Source organism: Camelus dromedarius, chromosome 8 (genome assembly GCF_036321535.1).
Source record: "Camelus dromedarius isolate mCamDro1 chromosome 8, mCamDro1.pat, whole genome shotgun sequence".
Lineage (NCBI taxonomy): Eukaryota > Metazoa > Chordata > Mammalia > Artiodactyla > Camelidae > Camelus > Camelus dromedarius.
This window is the reverse complement of record NC_087443.1, coordinates 51,541,146-51,567,856: the sequence shown is the minus strand read 5'-3', so window position 1 is coordinate 51,567,856 and position 26,711 is coordinate 51,541,146. Positions and strand designations below refer to the sequence as shown.

Here is a 26,711-nt window from a genome sequence, read left to right as displayed (position 1 = left end):
GGTATCAGTTTGCTATTTTGATACACATTTACATGTGAAACTGACATTATTTTTTTTTAACGTTTTCCAGAAGAGCTGTAATTCGCTTCCCTGAGACAGTATTTCCTGGTTTTATATGTAAGGAACTAATGAACATCTCTATTTCTCTTATGTTCTACATGGCACATTTCTTTCAGAAGCCTGCATGAGTTGCAATTTCATGGAAAACACTAACGACAGCATTACTTCCTACTGAGGAGAATGCTTGACTCTTGTTTTGCAGGACAGAGGAACAGGCAGCACAGCCTGCAGAGCTTCTCAGACAGGCTCAGGACACGGTCTTGGGGTTGAAGCTTGGTAGGCAGACTCGAGACCAAGTAGGCCAGGGGACTACAAGGTCCAGGAAGGCTGGAAAGGTCACCTCACTTCCACAGACAGGCTTATGGAGTCAAGTGGGACTCCAAGGTTGGGGGGAGTCTGGTAGCTCAGTGAGTGCAGTGATGTCCTTCCTCCCTCTTTTCAATATAAATTCCATGATCACTCAGAATAATCGCTCCTCACACATATTCCTGACACTCTGTTTCTCTCTGCTCACCTCTTCTTTCTCTTTCTTCTTTCGTCACACTTGTTCAGTCACACTATTAACCCTGGCTGAATCCAACTCTACATTCCTACGGGATTACAGCTGAACACTGTGGGAAAAAACACGCACCATGCTGACTGGTGTCTCACCTTAAATTCATGACCATGACCCTCAAAAGTAGGTCCTTCCCCTGCCAGGCAGCCACACTCAAGGCCCCAGGTCCATACATTCTTCACCAATACTTCACACCTTCTCCTCTCTCCTCAAACTCCCACTTCTCCTTCCCATTCCCACTCTCCATGGATGACCTCACTTCCTGTTTTACTGAAAACAAAAGGGAAAAAGAAAAAAAAAGGGAAACAATTCACACCACCGCACCTACGCACTCACTAGAATCTATACTTTGTGCTCCTGTTTCCAGAACTTTCAGTGACAGTCTCTGCTCTGTTCACTGGATCCCCTCCCAACGACCTCAGAACACGGCTCCACTGCCTCTCCCTCTCACCTGTGTCAGTCTTCACGATCTACTGAAGATCACCATCAACATTCCAGCATGTTATTTCCTTATCTTAAAAAAAAAAAAAGCTTTTGTTGACCCGACCTCCCTGGTCAGCTCTTGCTCCACTGCAGAGCTATGGACCTATGCTCTCTCTAGTTCCACCCTTCCCATTCTTTTTCACTCCTTCTTAACCTTCATTAATGTGAAATACTTACATAATTATTGTACAATTATCAAAACGAGGAAATTTAAATTTTTTTTTTTTTTGGAAATTTAAAATTTCCATCCTCTCACACCCACCCAGTCTTTTACCCTCTACCACTCCACTGAAAGTGCTCAACAAGGTGATCCATGACCTCAGCGCCGCTGAGCTGGTAGTCCCCTTCTCCGTCCCATCTTACTCAACACAGCTGGCTCAGCTGACCCCTCCTCCTCCATGACTCTCTGTGTCTGCTTTGCTTCCTGGGATCCCACACTTTGTTCTCCTCCCACCTGGCAGGCTCCTCCCTCAGCGCCCAGGCCTCAGGCCTCAGTCCTCTTCTCCATCTGCACTCACTCCCTCGGTGCTCTCACTGATTAGATATGATCAATGCTGATAATCTCCAGACTCTTGTGTCCAGCTCCCTACTGGACATCTCCATGTGCACGTCTCATAACTTACATTCAACTTCCAAAGAACTACCTCCAGGCCACCCACCCTCAGCCTTTCCTAAACAATTTGATGACATGTCTATCCTTCAAGTTTCTCTGGCCAAACGTCTTGATGATATCCTTGACTCTTTTTCTTTTATGACCCACACACAGTTCATTAGCAAATCTGGCTCTACCTTCAAAATATAAGCAGAATCTGACCACGTTTACCACCTACCACCTTGGTGCAAGTCATCACCACCTCCTGCCTGGCTTACTGTAATAGCCTCCTCTCACAGGTCTATTTTCTCTAGTCTGAGTGATGCTGTTAAACACACAGCAGGTCAAGTCATTGCTCTACTCAATAGCCTGCCTGAAATCGGTTTTCATTTCTCTCAGATTGTAAGAGCCAAAATCCTGAAAAGGGCCCGACAAGGACTGGGTGCCGTGCCTGTAGCCCCCGCCCATCCCCATCACCTCCCTGGACGCTGGCACTCACTGCTGTGCAGCCACTCTGGCCCCTGCCCACCTCTGCACGTGCCAGGCACCTTCTGCCTCCAGCCTTTGCTCACCATTCCCTTCACCCAAAACACTCTTCCCTCAGCATCTGACTGGCTGACTCCTTCACCTCCATTAAGTCTGTTCAAATGCCACCTTCCTGATGAGGCCTACCCTGAACACAGGCTTACTTACGTTGTAACACCTTCTCACTGATGGTCCAATTCCCCTTATGCAGCCTGACCTTCTCCTTTTATCACCTGCTAATACACACCATGGCTCACTGCCTACCATGTTGCCTGATGCATCCCAGGTGCCCAGAATAGTACCTGGAGGAGAAAGTGCACGGTAAATATTTGTGGAATAAATGACGACACAAGGGTTAGGAACAGCAAAGGGAGCCGTGATTTTAGGCCCCACGGCTGTACTACTGCAGTCAAGTCAGAAATCAGCCTACATTTTCAACTAAAGCAAGGGAAAAGATTCTGAGTTTACAAGTAACTTTCTTGACAATTAAAATGAGTTAATTCAATATAAACTAAATCATTTTCTAAAACAAAATGACCATTTTCTGTTAACGGAGTAAAGAAATGTCAGTGGTTGAATATTCTGACAGAATATAACTTTGTTCACTGGATTTTGAATTTTTGATATAATATGGTAGTCTGGTAAAAATCTGTATGTTATAAAACACCAGTAGTTATGAAACATCTTCAAAATATCCAAATGGAAATGATCGTCTGTCTCTTCTACACTGGTTGGTCTGCACTTGTTCATAATGTGTACATTCAACCCTTGTGCTGCACTCTTATACACACCTGTACACTGACCATAACTTCTAATTCTGAATACTTTTGTTTTTTAGTTACGTATTTTTTTTCAATTCATCATTGGGTACGAGTTGCAACTCATTCTGAACTAGATATAATTTATTCTCAGAAGCCAATATAGAAGACAATTTCATTTGTTATTCCTTAGTTTTGACTTTTAATGGCCACTATGAATTTTTGCTCAACTGTTGAAACATTGTTTACTATCTAATGCATAGTTTCAAAAGCTAAAAGAACCATACATCTGATACCATTCTTCTTAGCATTATAACTAATAGATGACACCTACATTGTTTAAGGCCAGTCATTATTCTTTTCCGCTTAAAAAGAATCATCATGACGAACACTGTAATCACTTTCATGAATGAATGACTAGTTTCTGCCAAATAATGCTTGAAACATGTAACATCAGTCATACCGATGACCTTATTTTCACTACAACCCTACAACATTCTATTTGCATCCACTTTAAATGTATAAACTTTATATATAATTTCTATTTAGGCCTTTATTATTCTAAAAGCAAGTCTTGATTCCAAAAATAAAATTTTATAAAGAATACATTATTAGAAAATTCAATTTATATCCTGATTGTAAGGGCTATTCTTTCAGAATTAATGAACTCAGATCCTGATTGGGTATATAATGACAGGCATACAGTCATGAAAACATAGAAGAGGCTTATCGTATATGTATATTTTAAAATTCACGTATTACTTACAGAAATTGTTAAAAATGCAGACTAGCAGAAAGAAAAAAATACAATCAGAAAACGTCATGATGTATTATGAAGACGGACATTCAGGATTCAGAATCCAGCTCTAGCTCTTACCAGCTGTGTTACTTAACCTGCCTGAGTCTTGTCTCTGTGAACAGCACCGGAAGAAGCATCTGAAACACTCTTCCCTCAAACCTTTTCATAGCTTACTCCTTCCTGTTATGGCCTCTGCTCAGTGGTAACTTCCAAGCAAGACCTTACTCTGTCTTACTTTTCTTCATAGCATGTTACACACAAATCTAAAATTATACTATTCACTTGCTTTTTGTCTGCCTCTCCTATTGGAACATAAATTCTAGGCGGGCGGACTATGTCTGTCTTGTTTATTGCTGTCTCCCCACTGGCCAGGGTGATAACTGGCACAGTGCAGGTGCTGACAAACATTTGATTTAATAATGCCACCTGACTAGAAGGGCGCTTAGGAAGATTAGAGAAGGCAATGCATGCAAAGACCACGAACCCCAAATATGACAAACATTCAACAAATAACAGCCATTATTTTAATGTGACTAGTGCTTATTTCAATTACTGTCTGACTAAAAGTACAAACTGCCTACTTCAGGGGACACTGTTATTATAAATGTCTGGTCCAAAGGGTGCTTCTCAAACTTCGGTGCAGCACAGAATCACCTGAAGAGGTGCCGTTTAGACACAGACTTCTGGCCCTCTCCCCAGAGACTGAGGCTCGGCAGGTGGACGACAAGGCCCGCGGGCGCGCGCTGCTACGGGCTCTCAGGTGCTGCTGGGAGACGGCGCGCTGACGGCGCGCACACGTGGCACACGGCTGTTAAACACTGAGCATCCACGTATCAAGAGTTCCTTGAATCTTAATTAAATACTTGTGTATGTATAATACTTGTTCAGAAAACAGTAAGTGATTTTAATACTTAAATTTTATCATCGTATGATTAAATTATTTCTTCATTTCTACACATTACTACATAAAAGCAGCAAATCCCTTAATTGTCACATCAACTATATTTAATTATCAATTAACCCTTCTTTGCATAAGTTAAGAACTAAGTACAATGTTCTTCCATAGAATTCATTCTTAGTTAAAAGATTACTGCCATAATCTCTGAAAGGGCAGAAAGAAGAAAGCTTTCCTTTCCTGTACTACAGAATTCAATGTCTATAACCTTCTCTTTTTTCTAAGGAAAGAATCATCAGATTCTTAAAGGGGCCTCTAACCACAAAAGAGTTAAGAACCAATGCACTGTGTTCTGCACATTTTAGCTGCTGGAACAAAGGTCCTTTGTTCTTAGTTTAAGTGAAAAGTCTTTCATTTTAAGTCAACAATCTATACAACCACCAGCAAATACACTCTAAGCAACCTCAAAAAATTTCTCAGGACCCTGGTGCCAGAGAGAGAGCATCCCTTAATTTAGAACCGCCAATCTCCACCCTCCCCAATCCTGCGTCTCTCCCTCTCCCTCCCCAAGATCCACAAAGCTCCCACCTATATTCTAGAAGACAGTTTTGCAAAATTCTTAATTCCTAACCAACATTGTCTACATGCTTTTCAAGCTACCGATTACTGCATTTCAATTGCTGAAAGGAAAAACACACTAAAATAATCAACTGATTGGCCATTTATTTATTCATCTAAGCTTTTATTGAGCACTCAAGTACCAGGTACTAAGGATGCACTTAACACAAATCTGCCTGTCGGAGCAGGTGGGTGGCATATCTTGGAGGAGATGAGTTTTAAAGGATGGGTAACTGCTGGCCAGGCATACAGGAGTTCATTCCAAGCAGAGCAAGCAGCTGAACCAAGTGTGTACTTGTTATTTGTGTGAGAGAGAGGGGGAGATAGGGGGAGAGAGAGGTGGTGGCGGAGGAGACAGGCAGAAACCAGTCACAGCTAAGTAGCTTTCACTTATCCTGAGGGCAGTAGGGTACCTTTAGGCAACTCTGGGTTGGCTGGAGAGTAAGCCCCTGTAAATGATGACCACTGACACAGGGTAGGAGCGAGCTGCCGAGACTCAAAGAATGAATGAGGGCCTGAGCAAGAACGGCCATGGGGATAGGAGTGAAGGGACAGATTCAAGATATCACAAAGACCAGACAGAACCCCGTCCCAGTCTGTTAGTGAGGGGAGAGAGGGTCGCAGGCAGGCAGCGAAGCGCTGGCATCCCCGTCACTCACTCTTATACATGTTGAGCCCCAGGTGGCTTCAGGACATCTAAGTGGATGCCCAGTGGGATTCTGAGGCTCAGAAGGCCTATGCCAGAAGTAAAGATTTAGGAGACATCCGCATAGGCAGCTGAAGTCTCAGAGTAGACGAGTTCACACAGAAAAGAAAAAGCAAGCTCCAAACACACCTGCAGAAACTTCTTCTTGGCTTATGAGTTTTGCCAGACAGAATTTAAGGTCCAAACTTGTCTTCTTTACCACTCTATTCCAATGGCTAGCAAAGTGCCTGACATTTAATTATTTACTTTAAAGAATTCAATAATTATTTGTGCAAACAAGTTTATTTCCTTAGGTTTGTTAGGTTGGCAGAATTACCTCACAGACTGTAACCATGGTTAATGTGGACTTAGTTCATCTAGCATTAAGTGATCATTTAAAGGGAAAACTCATTCGTGCTAAGAACACCAAGGGCTGCTGCAGTCCGAAGTCCTGCTTGTCATTTTGGCCCTTGTTTCTACATCCACAGTGAAGCCAGGCAGTGTTAGCGCCAGAATTTCTCAATGGAAGAATGGGGGAGCACAAACCTATCTGATTTGAGGAGAAAGAGCCAGCTGAAATGCATCTGCAGCGCACTCGGAAAGAAGAGTGAAGTCACTTGGTTCATCACATGGAAGCAGGGAGAGCCACTCATGGTCCCTACCTGTCACCCCGACACAGCTCTGCTGCAGCCGCGCCCTGCCGCTATCATCCCTGCCTGAGGAGGCCTCGGGCTCACAGCTTTGGAAAGTTCAGAAAACACCGTTTCTAGTTCCTTCTCTGGCATTCCATTCTGCTGCAATATCCTGACACACATCTGCTACCATATCACTTCACTGCACTTATCAGCATCCAAACTTATTTTATACACTCCTTAACTTGATTCCTCCTTCTTCACTTGACCAGAGAGTCCAGAAGGGACTGGACCAGAAGCCTGACTCTGCTCACCAATAATAAAGCTTTACTTATTTCAAGCTTGAATGGTATTTTATTACAAGCTTTCATAATAAGAACTATTGTTTACTCATTCTTTACTTATAGTATCATAAAATTGCAGCCTGTGTATAAAGTTATTTTAATAAGATATTCTTTTTACATGCCAAAGTCAAGATGGAAATTATGGGGTACCTCAATGTCACCCGACACTTCTCATCTTCCTCCTGTCCCATTCGGCCACTTCACTTCTCTACTGAACACGGATCCCAAATCACACACCTGCCCCATCTGATACCTAAGAAACCAGTAACGTCCATGACCCAACCAATGACTGAGGAACACTGCCCGCAGTACTATTTTATCAATTCAAATAGGGGAGTATTTTGCAAGTAGGGTAGTTTTTGCCTATGAGCCCCAATATAAATACAAACAAATAAAAAATACACAGAAATCTAAGGACCAGAAAGCACACAGAAATTAGCACTGCAGACTCCTCAGACACTAGGTTGAGCACCTGACTCCATTTACTCTACTGTTTTGTGGATGAGAAAGGCTGCACCCATGTGATCCGTGACCACACTTCTGCCATGCTCACTCTCTCTCAGCAGAGGGGCTTGATGACTACCAATGGATTTTCCAGGCCAGAATGTCTTCAGCAGTTAAACTCCACTTACTCCTCTAGACCTTAAATTGCTATTGCGAACACAAACATAACCATGGCTTATAAACGGACTGTTTCTACTTCTAGAATCTTTTGTTTTCCCTTTAAAAAGGGGACAATTAAATTGGGGTTTCATTATGTCCCAAAGAAAATTTTCTTTCAGAAGAACTGATAGAAAACCTATATTATATAGGCAGAAACTGGAGAATTTGTGCTTTCTCCTCATCTTCCAGGGTTGGCAGTTTTTGTTGGAAAATCCAAATATGAAAACCATGCACTAATGTCACAAGAAGCTAAACAAAACAGACTGTGGACCATGTCCAGGTAGCATGCGTGGTGGAATGGGAAACAGGAAAGTAGAAGATAAAGTCCCCACTCTATAGCAGCCACACACATGCTATTGGTTCTTCCTCCAAAGCACACCCACGATCCAGTCACCCTTCCCCGCCTCCATCTCACACCTCGTTGCCCAGGTGGAAGGCTGTACAACCTTTCAGCTCACCTGCAGTCACAGCCTTCTAACTGATGTGCTGCTCTTCCTGAATCTGCCAAGGGCATGCCCCTCTCAAGGCCATGTACTTGCCTCTTCCTTTGCCTAGAAGGCTCTTCCCATGTAACCACAGAGCTCAATACCCTCAGGTTTTTGTTTAAGCATCACTGTATCAAAGAGGCTGACCCTGATACTCTGTATAAAACAACCCCAACCCTCCTGTCTACAATCCTTCTCTGTTCCTCTTCATAGCATTTATCACCATCTAACAGGGCATATATTTATTACTGGTCTCCCCCTACTAGGAAGTAACTTCTTGAGAGCAGGGATTTTTGACTACCTGGTTCATGGCTGTATCCTCTGTGCCTAGAATCATGCCTGGCACACAGAAGGTATTCAATAAACATCTGTTTAATGATATTTAATTGATAATTGTTCAAGTTGAATAATCAGGCAGGGCAACAGTAAATCAATATTTCAAGACAGTTCAGTTCATAGTTAACTGCTGAGTAGCATGGGCCAGTAATACTCCCCACAGTATACAGCAACATCACTTGGAGAGGTTTTCCAAATACATACGCCCAGACCTCACCACAACACCCACCAAACCTCCCCAGGTAGAGTTCTGTGAAAGTTATGTTTAAACAGCTTCCTAGGTGATTCTTTTTTTTTTTTAACTGTGGTAAAATATATGTAACATAAAATCTGCTATTTTAACAATTAACAGGTGGTTCTATTTTGCAACCCTGTTTACAACTATTGGTATAATATTATGTTAGTTAAGCAGAGGGAGAAGAGCTGAAAGAGGGATTTTAAAAAGCCCCAGGTCATCTCAGAGAGCGGACTGTGGCGCTGAACACAGGTGCACTGTCCACTGGCTGTGAGACTGGGCAAGTCACTTAGCTCTTAGGCTCCCACTCCCACAAATGAAGACTACCTCTTTACTCTCTCTCTCCACAGCCACTCCAAGCTGCTTCAAGGTCGCTGTGAAGCTAAAATGAAATCAAGTATATAAAGTATCTACTTTGGTGCACATAACTGGCATTAAACTACAACTTACTGGAATTACTTTCATTGACACAGGAAAATAAATTCCTATTGGCAAAAGCACAAAAAGTATGTGAAATTCTGGCCTAAGTGGCTATAAAAATGTCTCTTCCTCTACTGATAGGGTAGGCATGAAAGAAACCTCAGGTGTTCCACAGACAGGATCATACTAGAACAGTGACTCTCGACCTTGAGTGTGCTTCAGAATCACCTGGAGGGCTTGTTAATCACGAGTGGCTGGGCTCACTTCCAGAGTGTCTGATTCAATGATTCTGGGGGTGAGGCCTGATCATTTGCATTTCTAACAAGTTCCCAGGTGATGCTCAAGCAGTTGGCTATTAGTCAAAGGGTACACAGCTTCAGGTATACAAGACAAATAAGTTCAAGACAAGTAAGATTTATCGTACAGGGTAGTACCTACAGTTAACAACACTGTGTTGTATATGTAAAACTTGCTAAGACCGAGATTCTATGTTGAGTGTTATCACAATAATAATAATAAATAAGAGGGAAGGACAAAACTTTTGAAGGTAATGGTTAGGTTTATGGCATTGATGTGGTGATGGTTTCAAGGATGTATACTTATCTCCAAACTTACCAAATTGCATACATTAAGTATGTACAACTTTTATATGTTGACCATACCTCAATAAAGTGGTAAGAAAAACCACAATGACTTAGAGCATGCATAGCCTAAAAATTTAACTGAGCATATTAGTTCCTTCAGTAAAATTTTTAAAAATCAGAAACTTAAAATAGTTCACTTAAAAAAACCTATAACCAATAACTGCAAATGATTCTTAGAACATTTTAAAAATCAGATAAAAGTCAACTATTATGATTTAAGTAAAAAAAGAAAAAAATCACATCACTGGTATCCCAGTGACAAGTAAATTCAATTCTGAAAAGAAATTTAAAGTTAACTCTTAGAATACTCATTGCTTTAAAAGTTAAAATCGAAATAAATTACAAAGTGTGGCAGCTTTCTAAGAAAAAGTCTGACCCAACAACTTCTGATGGGTAGATGACAAAAAAGAATACTTACAGGTATGGAGGCATTCCGTCACTGTAGTTGGCTTGATCAGATACCCTTTGCAGATGTAGCAGGTGATGTAAGGATTGAAATCTTTCACCAAGTGCTTCCTTTGGGTAGCCATTCGTGGTTAGCTAGGACTGGTTCTAGTAGTTCAAAGAAGGCTATTAAGTGGATGAAAGTCTGATTCCAGAAGCTGGTGTGGAGTTCCCAACTGGATGTCCTGGGGCATGAGAACTAACATCCAGACTTGGCAGGAGATCGCCGGTCATCACTCCTTTCGGTGGTTCTGCTTTCCCATATCTTCTTCCACAAGAATTTTTAAAAGATGAGAAAAAGGTGTCAAACTCCTCATACAGTAATATCATCATTATATTAGCAGCAAGTGTTACATGGTCCAAATTGGGTGAACAGGTGAATAGAACATTTCCCTCACTGTAACATTAATTTATAAACCTGCTATGATTAATTCAGAATAATGACAAATGCATCCAATCCTAGAGCCTCAACTACCACCTCTACACAAATGACACCCAAAGCTATTAACTCCAGTTTTGATATCTTTACCTCTTCAGTAATGCATTTTAACTATCTGCTTGACTGCTCTATTAGGGGTTCTTGCCAACACAAGCTAAAAGATTCAAAATTGAAGTCATTATCCTCCCTATCAAAACTCTCCCTATTTCCATTTTGTACTCCACCTCTAGTCGGTAACTAAATCAAACTCATGTCCTTTTCCATTCCATCCACAGCTATCCTACTTGGTATTACTTCTCCCCCTGCAGCCCCACTTATATTCTACCATCTTTATTTTTTTCTATCATGTTTGGGTCCTCTTCTCAAAGAATGTCAGTGTGTTCGCTTTACTCTGTAACAGAAAAACGTTTAAATTTCTCAGCTTGTCATATAAGACCCTCCACAGGCTGACCTTAACATACCCTTCAACACTCAGACAAACTGAAAGGATCATTCTTTCAATCCAGTCTGCAGGTTCTATGCCCTTCCTCTCCTGTCTAGAGCCCTATCCTTCAAAACCCTTTTCCGAGGCTCCACTCTGCGTAATCTCTCCCTGGATTTTTACCCTTTACTTCTTGAATCCTGTTACATTTTCCTTCTATTTTGATTTATAGTTATATTCGTTCTTTACCTCCTCTATTACAAAGTCTTTAATAGAAACCAGTCACATTTAGTAAATGTATAACCTGGGCAATGTTACTTATCTTTCTCTAAGTCTCAGGTTTTTTCAAACTGTAAAATGAAAATAATGTCAGCCCCCTACAGTGGTGACGATTCAATGAGACGTATACATAAAGCCAGCACATTGTAAAAGCTCAATGTCATTAACTTTTTTCCCCAGAAAAGTTTAGCATGACTTGTCCATATAGTTCTTTCAAAAAAGTTTTAAAGGATTTTTTATTTTACAACAAATATGTCCTCTTAGAAAATACAACATGAAAAAAGGTGTTGATTTCCTAAAGTATTTCTATAAACAAAAACTTTTCTCCTATCTCCGCTGTTACCTCATAAGTAGGTATAAAGCAACCAGAGAGGTAAAATCAACATTCCATCTTCTGTAGACAATTCGCCACTGACAGTGTGCACGGAATAGGTTCTACCATTAATCATCCCATCCGCTCAGGAAATCGCGTCGAGGATATAACAGAAAGCGGGCATAGTTATCAGACAGGGGGTCTGGCTTCTGGTTGTCAGCCCTGAATGACCTTCAGCAAGGCACTTAATATCCGTGCCTGGGTCCTCGCTTCCTCCTCTCTATATTGGGATTAACGGCCCTGCCTTTCCCACAGGTTTGCCACGAAGCTCCAAAGTCAGAGAAAGTCCTCTGAAAGAGGAGCTGCACGGTCCCAACCTGGGGTGGCATTAAGATCGTAAGCCATTGAGCCCTGTCACCAAGACGGTTGAGGGAAGCAAGTAGTTGCAGTGACTGCGCGGGGGCGGGAGGGAACTTTTCCGCGTCCTCGGGCAGGACCCAGTAGCACGGCCCGGGGCGGTCCGAGCACAAGCCGCCCCGCCCGCCTGGCAGGTGCGCGGGCCCGGGCCCGGCGGACGCGCCGCTCGGGCCGGGCCGGGGCTGCGCGGAGGAGGACGCGCAGCCTCTCCGCGGGCCCGGCGCCGGCCGCCCTCTCCGCCCCCGAGCGCCCTGCGCGACTCCGAAGCCCCAGACCTCGGCCTCCCCACCCCCGCCCCCGCCCCCGAGGGGCTCTCCCGGCTCCAGGCGGGGCCGGCCGCGGCAGGTGCCCGGAGGTGCCGCTCCAGCTCCCGACGCAAACTTGGGCGGGGAGCGCGGGGGTGGCCAGGGTCCCGGCCCCTCGGCCCCTCTCCAGCAGGCCCAGTACCTACCCCGCGGCCGCCGCCGCCGCCGCTCCTCGCCCGCCAGGGCGCCGGCCTCAGAAGGAAGGAAAGTGAAAGAGAAACAGCGCCCGCCGCGGCCTGGCCGGTCCCCGCGCCCCGTCCGCCCTCCCCCTGCAGGCGGGAGCGCGCCGGCTCCGCGGGGCCACTCGGCTCGGGCCCGATAGGGCGCGGCGGGCCTCGGGGCCCAGGGCCGGTGCCGCCTCCAAGGGCAACTCCACCCCCTTCCAACCGCCGGCGCCGCCGGCAGGCCCCGCCCCCGCCACGCCCCCCGCCACCACGCCCGCAGGCCACGCCCGCCGGCCCGTGCGCCCCGCAGGTGCCGCGGCCGCCCCGCCGGCCCTGGCTCCTGGGCGACTCAGAGCTTTAGCCAAATTTGATCTCGGTTCTTCTTCTCCTCACCACCAACCCCTCCCGGTTGTTTTCATCATAACAATGTCTGGTATATTCTCCCTGGCGGGTTTACAAGCAATGGTCAGTGTTGAGAATGAGTCACCCTGCGAAACTGCCTACTCAGCAGCGTCTTCCCCAAATCTGTCCCATCTGGGCCGCGGTGGGGACGAAGATGTCCCTTGATCTGCACCTTTTTTAAGAATCACTAAGGAACTTGTTACTGTGGGGTGGGTCTGGAGATCAGGGTTACTGACAACTGTAAGCAAGCGGGAGTGCGGTGGGGGTGTTAGTAAAAAGGTAAAGAATCCTTACTGTTTGCAAGGTTCAAAGCAAACAGACAAAAAATCCCAGCTATCTTTCTTTTGGACTTTGAGGTCTACAAGGGACCGTTCACTGCAAAAAAAAAATTTACCCAAAAGCATGCATTAAAAGATTCCTCAAAGTCATTCAATCCTATTCTACTGCATTCCACAAACTTACACATTTCTACTACAACCACTATTTTGCTAAACATAAATTACACCTTATTTTTTGCTGCTTAGAAGACTGCAATCCAGTAATCCTAGGATAGCAGGCCAGTCAGTGTGGTCTCCACCAGCAAAACAAAAGTTCAAAGGAACACCCCAAAGCGTATCTGCCAAGGACAACTTTCAACCTGGCCTGTTAGAGAGAGGGAAAGGTGCTGCAGTTACATCATCTCCACTTCTGGAGAAGTGAGAGCCCTGAAGGCTAGGAGTTGACAGTAATGGAGAGGGGGTGGGGGAAAATTAATGCAGAGTATTTGCTTTATCTCCAATTGACACGAGTCACCTTACTACCACAGTGGAAATGGCGCTGGTGGCGAACCAACGAACCCAATGACCACTGATCTAGCAGCATACAAGTGTTCAAAGATCCATTTCAACTTTAAAATGCACCAAGATGTAGACAAGACAGCTTTAAAAATATCCAATTTATAATTAAACTTACGTAGAGTGGACATAACATTTTTAAATGACCATCTTTAACATCACAGCAGGGGCAATACATTTTCTGAAAGTTTTCAATGACGACATTTTCATAGTCCTTATAAGAGCCATTTTGCAAAAGTATACACCCCAATTTCCAAGCTGGGATCACCTTCAGTAAGTCCCAGTAGTCACAAGGAGCACAGAAAACAAGTTGGGGTAAAATGACTTTCTAGCTGAAAGATTACTCTCCAGGTCTTCATCCTGGAAACTAAACACATCAGAATGTGGAAAGTCACCCTATTTCTACTGTTTTTAAAATATGTAGTGGAAGATATTACTGTATATACTACAACATATGACTTCGTATTTTCCTAATTTGTATCTGAAGCTATTTTAAATATATTTTTAAAGAATAACACCTAATGAAGTCCAGGGGGCTTAAATGTGATTGGTGATTAACAGTAAGTGGGCTTAATCGGCATTCCCTGAAATGAGGAAATGAGCTGGAGGATGGGTACTGGGAGGATTTATATTAGCAATGGAGGGAAGGGTGACAGGCATGCTATCAAGCAGAACCTGAAGACACACGTGGAGACGGACTGCCACCATGAAGCGCAAGTGGCGACTAGCAAGTGGGGAGAGAATGACAGCCTTTGCAAGAAAAATCTGTGTTTTGTGTCCCTAGAAGCAGCATGGTTTGTAGTAAAATGTTTAGGAATTTCTCCTTTCCCCTCTTTAATAAACACCCCCCACTTTCCCACTCCAAGAAAAAAAAAATGCACACACAAAAGAAAAACAAAACAAATTTAAAAATCTGTCTGGTTAAAAAAATAATAACAAAAGAAATGGTGGGATGGAATGTTGCATAGGTGGAGATTCCCTGACTCACATGAAGGCTCTAAGCATTAAGCACAGGGCTTTTCAGCTGCTGTGCTGCATCTCCTCCCTTGGCACTGCTTTCCAGTAACTCACCCTTTTAGTCCTTTGGTTCTGACACTGGGACTGGAACAAACCATAGAAGCTTCAATGTGAGGGGGTGGCTCTGACAACAAATCTCAAACACCAGTGGGACCTGTAGGAAACAAACTCCTGGAAGCACCTGGATATCCAGGACCAGGAAAGAGAAAAGGCAGACAAAAGAATCACAGCTGAAAGTCCCCTATCACGAATCTACTGGAGCCTTCTCGTTTTACAGGTGTAGAAACCAAGATCCTGAGAAGTGGCAGATTCATTATCATAGAGCTGATTTTGGTAAAGCCAAGAGCAAAACAAAAGTGCCAGTTCCATGTTATTCACATGTCTCAAGAGAACTTCTCAAATCCAAGAATTTAAGGGCAGTTAGGTAAGAAAGAGATTAACTTAAAAAAAAATAAAGGGACATGAGGAGGGAAGAATGAATGAAGAGAGGGAGGGAAATAACTAGAGCACTTAGGAGGGAACTGGCCACTGCTGATTTCCTATCAAAGAGACATAATCCCAAAGTGATAACTTGTGTCCTTTGATCACTGATTCAGACTCTTCCAGGGAACCACAAATGGCTCAAGACAGCCCCTGGAACTACTTGGAGCTATCTGCATACCTAACAAACCTTTTCATTACTTTATACTTTATGTCTAGATTTTTATTTCAGTTAAGGCTAGGTAATGGATGGATAATTCTATACTGAGAAGTTCACATTCCTTCCTAACAAATGTATCATCAGTGAATAGATGTTTAATAGCATTTAATAACATTTTCAAAATAGAGTTACATCTTTACATTTCCCTGAAATATTAAATAAGATGACTTTACCATTATTGTAAATTATTTTATATACCTAAGTATGCTATTTAGTCTTTTAACATACATTATCTCTAACATAAAACTACCCTCTGCAATCTAAAAGTCTTCCTATGGAGACTTTAGAAAACATTAAAATTTAAAGTGTGGGCCTAAATGTCTTTATTTTATGGCCATGGATATTACAGCTCAAAATCTATGATTGCCTAAAATCAATGATGGAGGAATGGGAGGGAACAGAGAACCGAAGGACTTCCATTCATCCTTGACCACGTATCTTTTTCTCTTAACACACCCCTCCCTTGTAATCAATAATTCTCAAGGACTCTCTCTGCTAACTGTCTTTTGAGTCCTTCCACTTAGCCCACCCTGGTTCAGATAACCAAGATCTCCACCCGCCATTATTTCGATGAACTCTTAAGCGGTCTCCCTACAGCTCTCCTCTGCCAAACCATTCTCCACAGCACAGCCACAGGACTCTTTCTAACTGAAAATTTGATCATGCTGCTCCCTGGCTTAAAAGACCCTTGTTCTTAAGATAAAGCCAAATGCTTAACAAGCTCATCCCAGATTCCTGTCACTTCTACAGTCTCTCCATTGAACTCCATGCTGCAGCCTCTAGCTAGAGAGATGGGTGTTCTTTCAACTGAGCATCCTTGTGCAATCGCCTCCCCCTCCCTTGCTAAATCCGCACAACTTACTTATCCTTTAGGTGTCAGGTGATCTCCAAGGCCACCTTCTCAGGCAACTCAAATGGCTGAGGAGCTTCCCTGACATACACACACCATATATAAAAACAACTCATCCATATTCCCAAGTCCCACACCACACTGTCTTGAATTACCTGGCTTACCCCATACTGTGTAAGCCCCGTGGATCCACCGCTGGACTATGCATTCCTACCAGAGTGGATGCCAAACAGTAATCATTCAAATAAAAACTGAAAGACCAAATAACTGCACACACTGTAAGACATATTCTGTGTATTTTTTCTTGGGTTTCTTCCTGGAGGGATCCTTACAAGGGCTATGTTAAGGCATAATCCTGCCCTCCAGGACTACTAATTAAAGTCACACCAGGGAGCAGAGACTTATCCATGAGAAATAATTACGGAGCAATACACCACATTTATTAATAAAGTGTTAAATGGAGGAGACTCAAATGACAAATACTCCAGTTGAAAGAAGGAGTACTATGGGTGGTCAATAAATCAGCCCTACATGCTTAAGACTCTGCCAGTTACAAAGACGGCAAGGCAAAATATCAAAAGCTATGGATGTGGGATGTGAAAAATAAACGAGAAAGCCAGAAAAAAAAAGAAATTCAGTCAAAACACGAAAAGTACAAGTGAGCAGCATTTGGACTAGACAGATTAGTCTGCCAAAGATGGTGCAACTGGCTAAATAAATAAAGTGCTTTAGATACATTATGCTAAACAGACAAACCAACAAAATTTTCTTTTCTCCGTTGAGAGGCAAAAAAAAGTAGCTGTATTTTCTTTACTGTGATGTCAACAGTTGGCTGGAGTTCCAGTTACACTGGAAGAGCAGAGAAAGTAACCACAATAGGCACAGCCTTTAAGGAAAAACTGGATTCGCTCCCATCATCAAGGCTACCATATTAAAACATCAGTACAGAACCACAACTGTTATTTTGGGAGGTCAGGTTAAAGCCCTGAGGATCATAAATGGACAAATGACTTAAATGCAGAAACTGAGACTATGCCATCAAATCTGAATTTAGGTGATTCTAAGTTAGGAGTGATTGTTGAAAAGTTAGAAAAAAAAGTGTTCTACCAAAAAAAGATATGAAATTCAATTGGGGCAAATGCAATACAGAAATTTAGTGACATCAAAATTCAAATACCAGAGAAAAGTAGACATGTGAATTCAGAAAGTCCTAATTTTATAGGCAGCTGTGGTTTAGAAGAAAGGACACCGTATCCAGAGTCGAGAGAATCTGGTTTTTAGTCAGAGCAAGTCACTGAACTTCCCTTGGCTTCATTTTCTTCCAATGAAAAACGAGACTAATATTATCTTACTTACTGGTCTACAGGGAAGATTTTCTCTATATACTTGTGCATTGTTATAATGAGCATATATAAGTTCAAATGAGATACATCAGAAATGTTTTTTAAATTGTAAACCATAAAGGACTTCAAGAACATGAGATGTAGGCAGAAATTTTGTGGACCACCAGCAGCTGAATAGTACCTAAATAATTCTGTCCCACCAGCAGAAGTTCTGTTATTAAGATATACCCAAAGAATGTTTGTAGAATGAATGAGACACTCCTGGCAGGAGAGAACCGGGACACAGCAAATAGTAAGGCACACAACGGTCAGAAAGTACTCCTTCCTCTGAACTCCATATTCATCACACTCAATTTTTAAAAACTATGATGAGGAAACCTAACTATTTCACTGAGCAATTCAAAGTTGTACAAAGAAAACTGGTTCCACAAAAATGTTTAATAATTTGGCTTAGTTCAACATTGTAGAATTAGTATGTTAAATCTTTATTCATTCACCTCAAATAAAGGGGTAGCAAAAATGTTTTCCATTAAAATGCAAATTCCCTAGGTGGGGTCGAAAGTAAGCCCTTATGGGCCATCTCTTGAGATACCAGTTCTCAGCTCACCAGGATTACTAGGATTCTTAGTCCACAGGCAGGGAGAACAGCCAGCGAAGGACCTGAGGCTCTGGTTAGGAGTTAACACTTCAGCACGGTATTAACTGTAACACTTTGCTGGCTGAGGGGCTGGGGAGCCAGTGGGAGGAAGGAAGGGAGGAAGGAAACTGTATCTGAAAGAGGAGGCTGCCAAACCACCAAAGAGGATCTTCCCTCTCTTATTTCACAATTCCCTCTTGGACCAAAAACAAAAACAAAAAACCTTCTGAAAACAAAAGGCAAACTAGTATCTTCATACTGTCTTAAACTATTAAAATAGACTTTATGACTGAGATACTGATTCTTATTTGTCCAGGTTTGCAGAAAAGCTAAGAGAAAGCTGGCCTGAATTAAAGGCAGGGTAGGGGGCGACTATCACATAAGATAGACATTCTTAATTCTTGACCTTCATGTTGATAAACCCTACAGTAGTCTCAGAAGCTGTGAGAACTTGTTCTTGATAGTTCAAGGGGAGAGAAACAGTATTTGCCTTCAATGGTTTCTTCATTTCTGTCTGTTGAAAGGGGTTTTCCCAGATGACTGGAAAAACTCCTGCTGGTTATCAAACCTTCCTTGGATACCTTTCTGATAAGAAACTGAAAAAAGCACCAGCATCAAAGCACCTTAGATTAAATGATGAGTGAGAATGCAAGATGGCTGCACAGAACATAGTTAACACAGCATAAATCCCACGAGGGCAAGGATTTTATCATTAGAGCTGTACCCCTTGAATCAAGTCTAAAACATAATAGGCTCTCATTAAACATTTGTGGAAGGAAGGAAGGAATGTACTAACTAATAAACGAATTCTGACTTTGCAGCTGACTGCCCATGTTCACATGTGGGCATAATCTCTTACTGGCTCTGTGTTCTAGGGCAAAGAACTGTTTTCTGTCTCAGTTTTCTCACTGCCTAAATGGATATAATAAAAGTACCTATCTGAAAGGTGTTTTTATGAGGATTATATGAGATAATACAAGTAATGCACTTAGTACATAGTAAGCAAACAAATGCTTGCTGAATTAATTTTAAGAACTTCTTAAGTTCTGTTGTTGGACAAAACAACAATGAAACATAGGACCTAATTTAAGGCCTGGTGACAAGTACTTGGAACAAATGCCTACATACAATTTATTTGCTTTTAGGAAGTAACAGTTAGTTACCTAACTTTCCTGCCAGGTACCCTTCCTCCTCCTACAAGAATTTTTTAAAAAAAGATTACTCTCTAGATGGTAAATGTGCAAAATATGAAAATCATAGCTTAAATTACTCATCAAGATGAAATCAAGAAATAGGATGTACACAGCAGTGTAAGGAGTTTTATGAACCTTTAAAACTCCAATTGAGTGACCTATGTATATACAGTCTAGGGAGGTAGGACTGAAATGTGACATATTTAGTAAATTAAAACAATCAATTATCAAACAACCACATCTGGAATAACTTTGTGTAGAGAGAAAAATAATGATTAGCAAGGAGCACAAAAAGGGAGGTGCAAAGGCCAAGAGGTGGGCAGTGGGGAGGCAACACAGGCCAGGGAGACACTGAGTCCAGCAAACTATGAAATCCATGTGATCCTACCCAGGAGTGGTCCACAGGCCCTGAATTAACAACCTTCATCTCTGGCTCTGATTCCAAGGCCCACAAACTTACTTCCTGAGTATTAATTTGTGTTCCCTTGTACCAAAATACTGGAACCAAATACCTGATTCACAAAATTAATATTTTTAAGATCGTCTCTTTTTAAATTTTAATTGACTAATATCATGACACTGTATTATATTCTTCAAAGGAAAATACTAAAAGGTACCGTCATAGAGCTGAGGACATTAAGGAAAGGTGATCAGCTTACCCTGGGCCAAGACAAGTGGTGAATCAGTCAGGGACAAGGCTAGGGTTTTCCTGTTTCTGTAAAGCATATTTCCTTCAATAAAAAAGTTAGGATAAAAACTTACAGTTACTAGGGGGAAAGAAGGGGTGGTGGAGGGATAGATTGGGAGTTTGGGATTTGCAGATGGTAACTACTATATATAAAACAGATAAGCAACAAGGTCCTATTGTATAGCACAGGGAACTATCGTTAATACCTTGTAACAGCCTACGATGAGAAAGAACATGAAAAGGAATATATATATATATATATATATATATATATATATATATATATATATATATATATATATACACACACAACTTAATTACTACATTGTACACCAGAAACTAACACAACATTGTAAACTGACTATACTTCGATTTTAAAAAAGATATGGATAAGCTAGTCACAAAGGACAAATATTGTATTATTCCACTTACATAAGGTACCTAGAGTAGTCAAATTCATGGAGACAGAAAGTAGAATGGTGGTTGACGGGGACTGGGGCTGGGGAAGAGAGGGCAGTGGGAGCAGCGGATTATTGTTTAATGAGTATAGAGTTTCAGTTTGGGAAGATGAAGAATTTCTGGAGATGGATGGTGACGATCTTACAATATGAATGTACTTAATGCCACTGAACTGTGAACCGCTGAACACTTAAAAATGGTTAAATGGTAAAATTTGCATTACATTTATTTTATCACAATAAGTAAAGTTTGGGGGGAAAATCTTCCTTTAAAAAAAAAAAAAGGAAAAGGAAATCACGAGGAAACAGCAAGACCCTTGATACATCATCTCCAATGGGCCTTGAAGATCTTCAATTATATGGTTGTACAATTTGGAAGCATTACCCAGAGCAAATTGTATCTGTAATGAGTTAGGTGGCAACATTTGAGGTTTTGTGGTCCATAGGATTTCTGTTGCAACCATTCGACTATGCCCATATATGGCAAAAGCTGCCAAGAATAATATGTAAACAAATGGATGTTGTTGTGTTCCAATAAAACTTTATTTAAGAAGGAGGCAGCGAGCCAGATTTGGCCATTGGGTGGTAGTCTGCTGGCTCCTGACCTAGAGAATCTCTCTGTAAACATGCGTAAATGATAACAATTTTAACTTCCCTGTATCCCAGAGTTGAGAATCTCTATAACTGCAATAAGCTTTTGATGACAGTCTCAAACCTGAACACTTTTAGTGCAATGTCTTAATCTAATATTTCCATTTTCCAGGCAATGAGTAGAATACAGAGGTGGTGGTACTGTCATCATCATAATCAAACAGCTAGGTGAGTTAGAAGATATCTTTTATTCTTCTTTGTAAGTGTTTGAATAATCTGATGTTTCTCCCAAGTCACGATGGAGAAATTTTACCAACAAAGAGAAAAGGAATATCAAATAAAAACATTCTCTCCTGTTTGTCAAAGAGCAGGCTTAGTCTCTGACCTTTGATGTCAAAACACCAAATCATCCCAGTGGCATTTAAAGCATTTCTCCTTTCTACCTGGAATTCTAGAGTCCTGATCTAAGAGAAAACACAGGTCTTCAAGGGGAAGGCTACCTGCTTACATACTTACAGACAGTGCTGCAAGCTGGCCCAGCCCTGGGACACCACGCTGGGGTGCGTGTACCTATCCACTCCAGCCTCACTGAGGCCAGCTTTGGCAGCCTGGATCCTGGTCTGAGAGGAAGCCCTAAATGACAGGGTGGTGAGAGTTCACCATCCCATCTCCTTCCTCCTTTGAAGGACAACAGCTGCAACAAGACAGGGCACATTTGAAATAAGGATACTGTGGCTATGGAACTAGATCTGGCCCCACAGAGTAAGGAGAAGGTGGGATGCTTCTATTTCCATGACGCTAAACGAAGGAATTTACACAGCCCAAGTACTGGTGACATACCCTTCCTCTGAGCTTTCTGGATGACTGTTACCTGTAAATCAAGAAGAATCTGTGAACAGGGGAAAAGAGTTTCCAAGTGCTTTCCACACAAGTCAGCAAGACTGAGAACCATTCACTACCTATATTGTTGAAATATAAAAGAGGAGGCTTTGATATTAGATCATGTGAATATTGGCATTTTAATGTACTAAATTAAAAAAAAAAGCAGAAAAGTCCAAGGAAAAGCAGTAATTACATACATCCACTTTTGCTTTTAAAAGGCAAATTTTGTCAAAAACTGTTCTTTAAACTGTGGTTACCAAAAAGGAAAGGGCGGGAAGGGATAAATTAGGGGTTGGAGATTAACAGACACATTACTACATATAAAACAGATGAACAACAAGGACCTACCATATATATAGCACAGGGATTATATTCAGTTTCTTATAATGAGCTGTAATGGGAAAGAATCTGAAAAAATATATATATGTATATATACGTATAATTGAATCACTTTGCTGTACACCTGAAACTAACATTGTAAATCAACTACACTTCAATAAAATTTTTTTTTTAAAAAAGAATTGTTCTTGACTTGAACAACTTACAATGGTGTTTCACTTCCTAAATTTTAAAAGGATGATACTTATCACAAATACTGACAAGGAAGTTAATTGGAACTTGATGATTATAAATCAGTAGATTTCCATCTCCTTTACAGTATTTCCTGAATAATTTGTTCCTTAAGCCTCTTTACCAATGAAGTCTGAAGTTTTAAGTGGAGTACTTATTTCTACTAGAAAAGGAAAGAATTTCTGTAATTAGAAAGTGAACTTATTAGCATAGGCATGAGTGCTTGTATAAAGTCTCTACATCATACAAGTTAAGGTAATTCACTTCAGAAGTATCCAATGATAAACTAGTCACTGATAAAACTGAATAAATAGAATTTAGCTTGTAAGAGTTGACATTTATTATACCCATATTCAGCAACAATGTGCACATTTCCCACTTTTGTACTTTATTCATTAACTTCATTATTTTAATATGCCACATTAAGTGTTAAATATCATAGAGATTTATTCCAAATGCCTGTTGTAGGCTGAATTGTGTCCCCCAAAAGATAATACATATATATATATGTATTTGAGATATATATATCTCAAGCCTGGAATCTGTGAATGTGACCTTATTTGGCTACAAAGTCTTTGATGGTATAATCAAGTTACAAGAAGGTCATACTAGCTAGCTGGGCCCTTAATTTAATAGGACTAGGGTATAAGAACAGGGGACAGATAAATAGGGAGAACGCTATGTGAAGACGCAGAGGCTCAGAGAGAAGACGGCCACCTGCCGACAGGGGTGGTGATGGGAGCTGCAGAACTGCCCATTGTAGGGGAGGGGAAATTCTCTCCAGGGATGTTTCCACCAGAAGGCACCACCACTCAACTACCACTGGGTTAAGGAAGTTAAGAGGCTGGTCAAATTTGGGATCATGAGAGAGAATTTGCCCAGAGAATACAGAAGGACTTAAAAACAAACAAATGAATAAAAACCTAGCACTGAGATCCCAGCTGAACTGGATACCACATTTCTAGTCATACTGATTTGCACAGCCACGCTGGGGAAGGAGCAGGACAAATGATGAATGGTCTGATCAAAAGGCAAAAGGACTGCAGACACTGTGTGGTGCAGGAATGGAGCTGAGAGGAGGTTAAGGGTGATTATACTGGGGCCTGAGGAAGATGAGAAAGGAATGGAGTTGACTGAACCGAATAGAAAGGGCAGAGTAGTGAATCCCTATTTATATCAATGTAATTTTCCTAAGTGTACAAGCCAGAATATGGTTATTTTATTTACTTTTAATGGAGGTATTGAGGATTGAACTCAGGACTTCATGTTTGCTAAGCATGCACTCTACCACTGAGGTATACCCACCCCCTAGAATATGGTTATTTTAAAATCAATTTATACTGCACTCAATTCTAGATATTCTTGTCATTCAGTTCAAAAGAATCTGATATAGACTGATACTTACCATATCTGGCATAGAACTAATCTGTGCTACATATATCCAAATAGTTACAGAAATTACTTGATACATGTACACATAAACATACATATATACTTACATGTACTCACATATATGCATGGTATATTTTAAAGGCTGCACAGACTAAGAACTAGAGAGACGTTTTTCTTCAAACATTAGAGTCACGCTAAGTTTTAACTGATTATCTCTTATATGTTTTATAGGACACAAATACCATCAAGCCTAATTAACAGCTGATGGTGTCAGCCAGTGCACGGCATTACATTTGGGCTGCTATGCCAGAACTGCTAGCCTCTGTAAACCCTGACCCTTGAAACCACTTAAATTGTATATAAGAACACTCTATATCACATATGGTGACATCTATAATATATAGAATCAAAATATAGACCAAGTAGCACTTAGGAAGTAAAACTGACTGTGATAAACAGAAGTGTGAGCGTTTTGTAGTGTTATCCCTTGAGGACACTGTTTCTTCAAGGAGTGTTACACTCATGCCCTTAAATGTTTCATACAGTTTCTACCATGAAGAGAGAACTGAAGTGCAGGTTATTCCTATCTTTTCAAAGACAGGAGACATCAGGTTCAGTAAAAATTCAAACCTCCTGCTACACAGATGAATTTAACTTACTTTCAGCTAAAAAGCTTAGAGTTAAAAGAAAGAAGAGCTTCAAAGAAAAGTATGAGACCGAATTCCTACTTTCCTCTGGAGAGCTGCCTTCCACTTTCTTATCCACTCAGAGTGTAAATACAACAAACAGAATTAGCACACGTGAGTTACTCAAGTCAGACACTGCAACTCTTGTAGGGATATTCATAGTTATTTTCCACTTCAATTTATTTAGATTCAATTCTCCATCTCATCCCTGTCAGCACAATATAAAATACTAGCCATGAAACAAAACAAACACCAAACAAACAAACTTCTAGTTACTCCTGGCCCAATAACTCACCTCCTGTAACTGACCAGCATTAAGAGTTCTCTGTGGCTATTAGGGGACACTGCCAATTACTCTGACGAAATCATTTCTGAGTGACGGTCAAGCATGATCATTCCTAAAAAATGTGTGAACTGGAGATGTGACGGAAACAGAGTGGCCTCAGTCAACACGTCATCCTCTGCACGTGCCTTCTCACGCAGAGAGGCTGGAATTCAGGGGACACCTTTAAATCCTATCTCAGATGCCATCCAGGCAAAACGCAGCTCTACCAGTCCTCCTCAAGCTTCATTAAACCTGCCCATCAGGTCAGAGTCAGCCTTCTGAAGCCACTGCTTCTCTCCCGTGGCCAACCATGGATCATGTGATGAGCTCTACCAAGTACCCAGCACGGTGCTAAGTACTTTATGTGATTATGATTTCTCATTCCTTACAGCAAACCCGTGAGATGAAAAAAAATCACTGTCCTTGTTCACCAAGTGAAACCACGGCACAGAGAGTTTGCATGACAACCAGGATCACACAGCTCATGATGGATGGAGGCAGGCATGGAACCCAGCAGGGTGGCTCCAGGACCACCGGTGCTGCCCCGCCACCTTCCAGATGACTTTCCTCTGTGGCAACCAGCGTAGCGCCTCGGGGGCCTGGCACCAGACAAGCTCCCTCACCCTTTCTCCACTCTCTCCCACACAGCACCTCTGCTCTGCAGCTTGGGCAGGCTACTCGTCGTCCAGCAAACACAAAGTGAAAACTTTTGCTTATTTATACTGCTCCCCACCAAATGGAATGCCCTCTTTCCTCCTCCTCCTCACCATCCAGGAAGGCCAACTGCAGTTCTCCCTCTTCTCAAACTGCTCCTTCTTTCAGCCTTTCCACCTCATCTGAGTCTCTCTTTCCTGAGAACTGCTGGAGACCCACGCACCTGATACTTAACTAATGTAGCATGAATACTGATGTTCCGTGTTTATGCAGGGCAGCTGGCAAACACCCTGAAGGCAGGGACAGGCAGGAACCAGTGCAGGTCTGTGAACCTAGCAGATGCTCAATACATGCTGGCTGAACTTACAACAATCTCACAGCAATACATAAAGTAGAATGAATGCAGCACGCTGTCATGAAGGGACACCTGAGAAATTATCTCAAGACTTTCCGGGTAAAAGTAGTGGCGCACATAACTTCAAGAGTATTTCTCAACCTCACAACCAATTTCCCCAGCTAATTATGCCAACTAAGCAGGCATGATTCTGTGTCTGGATATTGCCAGTCTATGCATATGTGTGTATGTAAACAGCCAGGGGCTGACATTCGAGCAGTGTGCAACCACAGCCTTGGAAACAGAATGAGGCATCCTGGTTTGTTGGAATCAAAATGATGTTTTGCAAAGGCTGATAAGATGGGAAATGAAACTAAAATGCACACAGTTGCCTTTTTTTTTTTTATTTGCTCGGATCATTTATTTAACAAACACTTCTAGTACAGACGCATTAAACACTGTTTGGGGCACTGTGAGGGATGCTGCCATTGCCCTACAGAGGTTTTGGGGAAGCAGCTCTCCTGTCTGAGAGTTTTTCCATGTCAGACTGTGCTGTTTATTCTTTTACATTTGAATGAGGTGGAACTTGCTCTCTGACCATCACCAGAATTCAAACACAGTTTTGAGAGGTTACAAAGATACAG

The 26,711-nt window shown here is 41.8% G+C and overlaps 1 protein-coding gene across 9 annotated transcripts in view; it reads right to left on the bottom strand.

Moving 5' to 3' along the window:
* PCGF5 (polycomb group ring finger 5) overlaps positions 1 to 26,711 on the bottom strand; it is a 116,926-nt gene that overhangs the window by 57,923 nt on the left and 32,292 nt on the right. For 5 of the 9 annotated variants that reach the window (XM_064488212.1, XM_064488208.1, XM_064488213.1 and 2 more), the window contains exons 1-2: positions 12,495 to 12,645; positions 10,149 to 10,439 (exon numbers count right to left, since the gene is read on the bottom strand). In XM_064488212.1, coding sequence (XP_064344282.1) covers positions 10,149 to 10,260 — 112 coding nt within the window. In that variant the 5' untranslated portion in view covers positions 10,261 to 10,439; positions 12,495 to 12,645. Of the gene's footprint in view, positions 1 to 10,148; positions 10,443 to 12,494; positions 12,646 to 26,711 lie in introns of those variants that run through there. The other 4 variants (XM_031461376.2, XM_064488210.1, XM_031461377.2 and 1 more) reach the window with 2 other exon arrangements.